General features: G+C 36.2%; 1 protein-coding gene across 1 annotated transcript; it reads left to right on the forward strand.

The window, feature by feature from the left end:
- Positions 1-38: 38 nt before the first annotated feature.
- On the forward strand, positions 39-10292 carry LOC135845672 (nucleoprotein TPR-like). The gene is made up of 11 exons (XM_065364438.1): positions 39-397; positions 495-720; positions 791-924; positions 992-1076; positions 1157-1234; positions 1309-1526; positions 1609-1760; positions 1865-7008; positions 7368-7504; positions 9659-9780; positions 9871-10292. Exons 2-11 carry the CDS (start codon positions 499-501, stop codon positions 9939-9941), a joined length of 6363 nt encoding a protein of 2120 aa, XP_065220510.1. The 5' UTR covers positions 39-397; positions 495-498; the 3' UTR covers positions 9942-10292.
- The last annotated feature ends 506 nt before the right edge of the window (positions 10293-10798 follow it).

Raw genomic sequence — 10798 nt, forward strand, 5'->3', positions numbered from 1 at the left:
CGTGGTGATGATTTGGCAACCCTGAAAATTTCATATCAGTTCAATTTTTTCAGAGGATTTTCTTTTTTCCGATTTTTGCAGTACGGAAAATGAATATTATGGTATTTAAATGAAAATGTAAATAATATCTGTAATTTTTACGTTATTTTGGTGAAGTTCTATACTCATAACTCACACTTGTACGATACGCTTTATCGGATGCACCTCGGTAACCTGATGATCCATTAGCTTTTAATTTGTTGTCGTGTACATAAATTTATTGATAGGAAGCTTCGACGAAAGATTGCTCGTGTATATGATGTAAAATTGAAGAGAAATAATCCCGAATGAGTACTTCTTAGTGATCGAATCATACCATCAACAATCCATCGACGTTGGATCGCTTCGAATTATAAATGTAAGCTATTCGGTGTTAATAAACACTACGAATTTTCAGTGTTATTCTTCGAGCTACTTCTGACGTATGCAACCGCATTATATTTTCTTACTCGTAGAAAAATGGAAACAGAAGACGAATCTGACTTCGTGAGGCCAGAAATCGATAATAATCTAGTGATCAGCAGTCCATCCCCGAATGCGGAATTTTGTCTGGTGTTCGACGATGACGTAGAAGAGCGTTCGGAGCAATCTTCTAGAGAATTGAGCACCACCAGTACTTCCATCGAACCAACAACTAGTAAGACTGATTCAGATCTAGATGCAATCAAAAGAAAAGCAGATGTAAGTCGATCGCTACTTGTCATTATTTACTGCAAAATTTTACATCGAGTAATATTTTAAAATTTTTCAGGAAATTGCCAGTAATTTGCAAAAATTTCGCACCGGTAAGAGTACTGGTACTTCGCAAGATTACGTACCACCTGAAGAATTCAAACGCTATCACGAAACGTCATTATTTGTGGCCCAGAAGTTGAAGGAAGACAGGTAATGAATATTATAATTTTGTGTTTTCTGGTTCTCGACTAGATACTGATGTTGATTTTCATTTTAGACAATTATTTGAAGAGTCTAAACAGAGGAGTGAAGCCGTTCGTAGTAAACGTTCTCATAAAGACATATCAAAATTACCTCCAGAGGTGAGGAAGCTATTTATCATCAGAAGAGAATCTTTACTAAAATTACGAGTATTTTCTACGTGTTTTTTTTTCGGTTTTAGGAACATGCCAACTTCGACGAAATTCGATCCCTGAAGCAGAAAATAGCTAAATTAGAATCAACAGTAGATTATTTACAAGTAAATTCCGGTTCAAGTTTTCTATTTTTTTTCCGTGAATTGGAATCCTTCTAAAGTGTACTGTTTTTCATCAGGATGCGTTAGATGCCAAAGATCGCGTTATTTCTGAAAAAGAAGAATCCATCAAGAGTCTCAGTGAATCCGTTTCGAACGAATATGCCGCTAGACTGAACCTTTTAGAGCAATCTCAAGAGGAAATTGAACGCATAAAGAGCGAACACTTGAAGTCTATCGAACGCATCAATAATTCCAAACAAGAATATTGTAATCAATTACAAATCGTTCGTCAAAAGTGAGTTCTAGTTTTTGATCTGAATTTCAAATATTAAAATAATTCAAGTCATCGCATAATTTTCATTGAATTTTTTTTTCAGGTATTTACACGTTGAAAATGAATTTAAATCTTTGGATTTTACTAGAACCAAATTACTTAATAAAAATATCAGATTGGAAGAAAAAATGGCAAATTTAGAAAATGAGCTTGATAATTTACGAATCCACCAAGAGAATCAACCACCTGTGCCCGGTTAGCCCATTTTTTTCATTTTTTATTCTTCTTTATTGAACAATGTTTGTTTGTTTTTTCATTTGTTCAATCATTCTGTTTTTTTTTTGTTTTTTCATTTTCAGATTTAAACAATTATCTTCCCAGAGAATTATTACAAGATAAACTCCAGAGCGTCGAATTGGTTTTAAATGAATTTTACTCGTATATTTTGGATAATGCCGGATCGAATAGTGAATTACTCGACGACGACGTTCCTTACGAAAACTACGATATCCTGAAAACGTTGGAAAAAACTGGAGATAAATTAGAGTCGATGTTCTACTTGATAAAAGATAAATTTGCCAACGTTTGCGATCTCGAAACATCACTTTCTCAAGCAAACGCTCGAATCGTTGAATTACAACATGTTGTTGATGAAAATAAGCAACAAGAGACTAAATTGAAGAAATTGTTGGCTTCCTTGAAAGCTAAAGTACAATCTGAATCGAACTCTTGTAAAGATTTAACCGAAGAACTGTCCAAATCGAAGGAACGAATCCATCAATTAGAACACGAACTTAGCTCGAGGAGTTCTTCCGAAGACGAATGGAAAATGAAGTACATAGAATTGGAGAAACTCAACGAAAGCATTTCGTATCAATTGAACGAAATGCGCGAAAAAGTCGAAGCAGTGGAATTCGTCGAGGTCTCGTCTCAAGCCAAAGAGAACTCGCAAATCGACTCCTTGAAATGCGAATTAGCTCGTCTGCACGAAGAAAACACTGAAATATCGATGCTGCTGGAAATGAAAACGAGAGAATACGAAGTGCTAATGGTCGAATGCGAAACTCTGCGTAAAGCTCAAGAAGACGGTAGCTCGAGCGATAAAACCGAAAACGATTTTGTCGTTTTGCAGAAAAAAGATGCAGAATCTGCCGAAGAAGATTGGAAAGAAAAATACCACAAATTATGCGAAGATCACGATAAACTTACGCAAACCGTTAGAACCATGTCTGAGAAGGCCATCGAATGGGGTAATGAAAAACTCAACTCGCAGAATTATCAACAAGAAAATCAACATCTTCAGAATCAGTATCAAACGTTGCTCGATCAATTGGATGCTGCTAATCGTGAAATTTCCGATTTGTCCGAGTACAGGAATAGAGCAGCTAAAGAAATCGAATCGTTGAATACGAAACTGGACTCATTAGAGTCTCAGCTCATTGCCAACGAGGATATAATCCGTGATCAAACTTCCGATTACGATTTAATTCTCGGTAAATTACAAGCAGCCGAGGAGCATAATAAGAAATTGCAGAACGAGATTGCGAACTTGGCGAGTAAATCGGCCCAATCATCTCAGCCAATTGAAGATGCTGAATTGGGTCGATTGAAATCCGTCGTAGCTTCGTTAGAAAATGAAAAAGCCAAACTAGTGGAAGAATGCGATAAATTTAAAAGTAAATACCAAAGATTACAAATTTATTGCAAAGCTAATATCAAGAAAGGTGATAAATCTTCCGATGGGAATACCGAAGTTGAAAAATTAAAACTCGAATGCAAAGAATTGAAAAAACGACTCGAGGAAACCGCCGGCAAACTTCAGTCTGATAATAACGACGAGCTAGAGAAATTGAACGCCGAAAATCAAGCTCTTCAAGAATTCTGTAACGAAACTAGACAACGCATCGAATCACTAAAACAAGAAAATTCTCATCTGTTGTCTTTCAAACAAGCTCACGATGATCTTCTGGCCGCCAATCAACGTCTTCGCGAGGCATTGCAACAATCTCAGCAAATCGGAGACGACGAGAACGAGCAAGAGAATCTTAGGCAGCAAAACCAGGTTCTCAACGAACGTTTTCTCGAAATATCTCGTGAACTCGAGCAACTTCAACAAGGAACGCTCGATCAAGGATACGAATTGGATACACTTCGAGAAGAGAATCACGCTCAGAAATCGCGTCTAGAAAAACTAGAGCAGCTTTGCCTCGATAAAGGCTGCCAATTGGACGTACTCCGAGAAGAAAATCAAGTTCAAAAAATTCAAATCGAAGATTTATCTCAAGACAGCTCCGAGCTAGATCTGGTACGAGAGCAATTCCAAGCTCAGAAATTACAAATCGAAGCCTTATCTCAAAGTAGTTCCGAACTGGATGTGCTACGAGAACAATGCCAAGCTCAGCAATCGCGAATCGAGGCTTTATCGAAAGATATTTCGGAACTGGAAGCGCTGCGAGAAGAAAACCAAGTCCAGAAATCACAAATCGAGTCCCTCCAATCGCATCTAGGTCAATCTCCGCAACTGGAGAATGTTCGTCGAGAACTCGAATGGTACAAGCAAGAATATCAAAGTCAGAGCGAATATATACAGGAAATTGGCCATCGTTTAGCCGCTTTAAATAAAGAAAACGATGAATTGAAACAAATGAAATCAGCCATCGACCAACAGTTCTCGAGTCTGTGCGAAGATTCGCGAGCTCTACGCGATCAAGTCGATCGTATGAAGAACGAAAACCAGTCTTTAGATCAAAGTAATCAACAGCTGAAAGAATTCTGCGATAAAGCTCGTCAACAAATAACCATGCTCAGTGAAACTAGCCAAAATTACAAGATCGAGGTGGATTCTCTCAAAGAACGGTGCTCCGAATTGGAAACGATAAATCAAAATTTAAACGCCGATACCTCCAGTTCCGATGAATTAGAACGACTCAAAAGTGAAAACGAATTGCTGGTTGCTACGAACGAGCAACTAATGGAATTCTGCAACAACGCCAAAGCTAAAATAGCCGAGCTCGAGAAAGTGAAAAGAATGTGCGACGAACTACAAGAAACCGTCGACAAATTACGCGAGAATTACGAAACCGAATTGGCTGATTTACGAAATCAGCTGCTGAACGATGATCAAGAAGGCGCCGAAAACGAGGAAAGACTTGCGTTAGAGACTGAACTTGCTCTGGCGTCTGATAAAATCGCCGGATACGAAGAACAGCTTGTTATAACGCGCGATGAACTGATTCGAGTGAAAAACGACTTACACCAGATCCGTAGTCAAGTCCGAACATCGCAGGATCAAGCTGTTGTTTTGATAGCTGAGTGTTCGGCTCAAGTTGCACCCATTTCCGAAGCTCTGGCTCAGTTGAAACTGGAAAATGAGCAGCTGAAAGAACAGAGCCAGAAATACAATCAAAATGCATCGTCTGATCGAGCTCCTCGTATCTTCGATCATTTCCGTTCGAGCAGTCCGGACGCTTGCGAAATCGCCGTGCAGTGTGACGAATCGTTTGAGAGCTGCGTTCGTCAAATGTATCAGCAGGATTTGAACGTGGAACGTGAAAAATACAACGCAGCTTTGGCTTTGATTGTAGCGAAAATAAACGATTTGCAAGAGTGCTGCGATAAGGTTGATAGGGAGTTCAAAGAGAAAGAAGGTATCGTTCTTCACTACAAAGCGAAAATAGAAGAAGAACGTAACCGATACGAGGCGACAATCGATCAGCTGCGCCGATCCATCTCGGAAACTGCGGCAGTCGCTGTTCAAAAACAAGAAGCGGAAATCCAACAGCAAAGTCATAGCAATATGGAACGTTATAAAGAAGTCGTAACCGAAGAACGGGCAAAATACGAGCAAATCATTCATGAAATGCAGCAGAATTTACAACATTACAAATCTCTGGTAGACGAAGAACGTACCAAATACGAACGTATCATTCATGAAATGCAAGAAAACGCGAATAAATTGAGACAGGCTCGAGCATCTGTCGAAGAAAGCCATTTCCAACAACCTAAAATGGACTTCTACGACGATAACGCTGTGCACAGAGCTGCCGATGAGGTCAAAGTATTCGATATGTTCAAAGGTGGCACTGAAACGGTACAAGAAACAATACCGAATGTGAAAAAATACTACGATTATTGCAAAGGTGTCATCAAGAAAGAAATAAAAGATATCCTGAATCCGGAAGACGACGTTGTCGGTGATTGGGCCTCAGATCACGTTATTATCGACGACGATACCACTTCAGCCGAAGACTCCCGTGCTACTCCGATCACGAGTCGATTCATCGACGTCCTGGACGATCTCGTCAGACGTTTTTCCATCACCACTTTCGCCAGCGATTACAAATTTGACGAAACTATCGAAGAATTCTCTTTGGCTTTCAAACTAGCCGAATTGTTCCAAGTTGTGGTCGCCTACTACGTAGATTCTCCTCGAGCTGTGGAGAATCCCTACGCATTGGAATTACTGAAGAAATTCCGTGATGTGGCTCATCAAGTCGACGATGGTAAATCTCCGTCACCGGTCGAGGTATTTGAACCTTCTTCGCATGTTCCCCGAATTGCAGAAGAAGTCGATACGCAGCTACTTATCACTGCCAAACGATTAGATTGCGAGAATCGATATCTTTTACAAGCCATCTCTCTAGTCGAGCATTTAATCGCCGAATATTGGAATTTCGATTCGCCTTGGAATCTGCAAGGTTTAATATTCGAGTTACGTAGAAACATAACCGAAGATACCGGTATACCTTATTACGACCTGAGTGCCACCGAAGCAGATCCGGATTTCGGCCAAAAAGCTATTAACGAGTTTGGCGAAGTGTTCAACGATTGGAAAGAAATGATCGAAAAACATACCGAAACACTAAGCGTACTTACCGAAGTCAAAGAATCCGATAAACCAGCCGCTTACGTCTTGGTCGACGTTTACAAAAGTCTAGAAACAGCTAAAAACAAACTGCACGAGTTGATCTGCGATCTACACTACGTTTACAGCGCGGAGAACTCGTCGAACGTTAATCCGGTCGAATTTTTTGAACAAATCGAAGATATCAATCAACACGTCGAGAAATCCATCAACGCCATAATCAGCGACGAATCCATCAAACAAGACGTAGCCAATATTACAGCATCGTCGGCTGCGGCTGCTCATTCTGATCACGACCATCACCATCATCATTCGCATTCGCACGAAGACTTGTACGACGAGTCTCAGAGTGATGATGCTACATCCGAAGAGCATCATCATCATCATCATGATCATCATGATCACGCCCATCACAGTCACGCGGCCACTGCGTCGACTGATAATACTTCCGCAGAATTGAAAGCTTTGCTTACAGAAAGTAACAGGAAAATCGAGCGTTTGGTTAAAGAACTAAGCGACGTGAAAAATTCGGGAGAATATAACGAAATGAAGCAGCTGCATTCTAAGCTAGATGAAACGCTGTATCAATTGCATTTGAGGGATGTTCATTGCGTTGAACTGACCCAAGAATTGACACAGGTAAATAGCGTTCATTAATTCATTATTGTTCATTTTTTTGGGAAGAATTTTGTCTATTATTGCTGACTCGCCGTCAATTTTTTCTGAAGATGTGTGCTGCTTTAGGGATTAAAAATTGTTTTTAAAAAAAATAAACTTTAAATTTATGAAACATACATTTTTTTTGGTACATACTTACTAAAAGACGTTGATTTGCATGAATGAAAAAAAAAGGAATTTCTTCAGCCAGCCAACTTAAGACAAATTGACATTTTTTTCCCGTACTTTTCTTCTTTACTCTTTATTTTTAATGTTATTAATATTGAAGGGAAAAATTTTTCACGAATCATGCTAATTTTTTCTTCATTTTTCTTTTTCAGCTCCTTTCTGAGAGAGACTCGTTGCAGATAAAATTATCCACTATTTTGAGAGAGAATGAACAGCTCAGGGAAGCAGAACACCAGTCTCCTAGATTAACAAGGAGCATCCCGACTCAGTCATCTAATTTGGAAAATAAGTGAGTTGTGTATTTTTTATTTCAATTCCATCTTGAAATTAAATCGTATCTACGTACAAGCAAAGAAAGTGTAGGTACCTAATAGTTGAACAAAGTTTGAACTGGATAGAGAAAAAAAGAAAATATATCATTCAAAAATGTACCCCCAGGCCAAATTTTAAACGCTGAATTTCGTTTTTTAATTTTTAGTGGGTTTTTGAAAATTTAAATTGGTTTTATTTCAAGTTGAAGAAGTAAAATTTAACCAAGTTCAGGTAGATAGCTGGAAATTAGCTTTTCCCTTATTTTTAAATTTTCAAAAACTAAAAATTTCTGCTTTTTTGTCAAAAATTCCAAATTTTTAATGTTGCTTAAAAAAACAAAAAAAATACGCTTTTTTGGCTGTTTTTAAAAAAAAAGTGTATTTTTTAAAGTTTTTGCAAAAAAGCAAGATTTTGTAGTAATTTTGATAAAAATATGATTTTTTGCAATTTTGACCAAAAATTATTTTCTGTAGTTTTGGCAAAAAACCAAGGCTTTTTGGGGGAAAAACGACTTTTTTTTGCAATTTTGACCAAAAATTCAAATTTTTTATAAAATGAAAATCAAGATTTACGAAAATTTAATTTAGCAAAAATAAGATTTTTTTGGTAATAATGACAAAAAAACGATTTTTCTGTGACCAGAAAAGCAAGACATTTTGGAAATTTTTGCCAAAAAAAAGAAAGTTTTTTTACATTTTTTTGACTGAAAAAATTCTAGTAATTTTGGCAAAAAAAAGCGAAGATTTTTTGGTAATTTTTATAAAAAATTCCCTTTTTTTGCATTGTGGGCTAGAAAAAAAACAGTTTTTTTTGCGATAAGAAAAGTAAAACATTTTTGGAAATTTTCACCCAAAAAAAATTTGCATGAAACAAAGATTTATTATTGGTAATTTTGATGAAAAATTTATCTTTTTTTGCAATATTGTCAACAATAACACAGATTTCTTACAACAAATAAAAACAAGACTTTTTGGGAATTTTAGCCTTAAAATAACTGTTAACAAGATTTTTTTATCACCAAAAAATGCAACACTTTTAGAATATTCTGGCAAAAAAAATTTCTGTTGTTTCGTCAAAAATACAAAAGTTTTTGGCTATTTCGATTCAAAATGACAAAAAAAAAGTTTTTTACAATTTTTTTTTTTTTTTTTTTTTTTTTTTTTTTTTACAAATTAATATGACATTAAGTAGCATTTTTTGCTATTTTTGATAAAATGCTGATTTTATTCCAATTTTACCAAAAAAAAAAAAAAAACTATGTTTTGCTACAAAAAAATCTAGACAATCTCAAAATTTTCACTAAAAGTTTTTTATGCTATTTTGGCAAAAAATAATATTTCTTGGAAATTTTGAAGGAAAAAAAACTCAACCAGAAAAAAAATGTTGACGACAAAAAAATCAGAACTTTCTGTAAATTTTGACTAAAAAACAGGTTTTTACTTTTTTCTAAAATTGTGGCAAAAAACAAGACTTGCTGGAAATAAAAGTGGAAAGCGCGATCAAAATAAAATAAAAAAATTGTCTTTTCTGGAATGGGGGGGAGGGAGGTCCTGAACTATCGTCCACTTTTGTGCATTAAGGATGTTGGGGAAAGGTTATTCGATAAATTGTTGATTCGAGAGAAATTGGCAATTTGTAGTTTTTTTATTCAAGAAAATGTTTTCGGGGGAATGTTCGAGAACCGCTCGTCCAAAACAATTTGTAATGTTTAGAGAAAAAAATCGCTGAAAGTTCCATTTTCTAATAATTGTTCATGTGTGGGAGTTCATTCAAAAGAGTTATTCACTGGTTTGTTTTGCTCCATAAAATTTATATTATTCATGATTAATTTTAAAAATCGCCCCTAAAACATTTTTTTTTTAATTTTTAAAATTTTCAAAAACTCACTAAAAATCTAAAAACGAACCTCAGCATCTGTAATTTTGCGTACAGGGGTTTTAGAACTTGCTCTTTCGATGTAACTTGGTTTTGTTTAAATCGGCGAGTGTGAGTTCGAAAGGTTCCCTTGTCAGAAAAAATTACGAAAATTATTGCTGTAAATTTTAAAAATGTTGATGAGAGAAACGCAACCGTCTCTGTTGCAATTTTAAAACTATTAATCAACTAATGAAATTTCTTTTAAAAATTTCAGACTAGAAGAATTGCAACAAGTCAACTACATGAAAGATCCTCGAATATCCGAAGCTTCTAGGTTACATCACGCTTCTCAAATGCAACTATTTAGCGAAGATGCAGCCGAGTCGTCCTCTAAAAGTAATCTTTGTTCAAATACATATGTATTTCATTTATTCATCTTCGTATTCGTTTAGTTATTCTATTCGTTTTTCATCTTGATATTCGCAGATAAAGAAAACAAGGAATCTGGCGGATTCAGCCTGTTTAAATGGATCACTGGAGACACCGACGATAAATGAAAACAATCCGGTAGCATGTGATAATGTGAACTTCAAAAATTAATTACACGATTTCAATACCGCGATGGCAATGACGCGTGTGACATTAATGCCTACGATGATACTTCCATTAGCGCAATTCGGCAATTTTTTATGTTTAGCATTCCGTTCGTTACCTTTGTATTAGTAATTTTGTCTTGGAAATTGAAAATACCTACGGATGTAAGAGGGTTATATCGAATAAGAAGAGTCAGGTGAAGGACTGGGTATCGCTCCTTCGATCGGTGCGAATTGTCTTAATACGAATTTTATATTGTTTGCCAATATCTATATCTACCTACCTATTTTCAAAGTAAATATTTATTTGTTTTCTTCGGCGTTGTTAATGGAATTTGTTTTGTATACGGAAAAGCTTCGATAATCTAGCGAAGTACTCGGTCTAAAGGTACCATCATGATCGACAGTGTGTTGTTTTTCAGCAAAGCTTACGATTTCTTTCGAAGACGTAATACGAAAAGATTTTTGCACTTGAGTAAGCCTATATTTTTTATTTCTTTTTATCGTATTCTCTTAAATCTTAGACTGTTTTCGATTTATTCGTATTTTTTTTGTTTAGGCAAAAAAGAACTACTTTTGATTCACATTTATAACTCCGCGTGTATCGGTATCTTCGCGTACATCCTTTGCAAAAGTTTCTACTCGATAGAATGGCCTTGTTTCAGTATCAACGATTGTGCCGTTTGGTTACTTAGCTGGAATCACGTATCGATCGCTATAATCATTTTAACCTCAGCATCGACGTACCGAAGAACGAAAACTATTCGTTGTTTCAACGAAGGCGGCCTTTTTGTCGAAAAATGCTGCGAATTTATTCATCG

Source organism: Planococcus citri, chromosome 4, assembly GCF_950023065.1.
Source record: "Planococcus citri chromosome 4, ihPlaCitr1.1, whole genome shotgun sequence".
NCBI lineage: Eukaryota > Metazoa > Arthropoda > Insecta > Hemiptera > Pseudococcidae > Planococcus > Planococcus citri.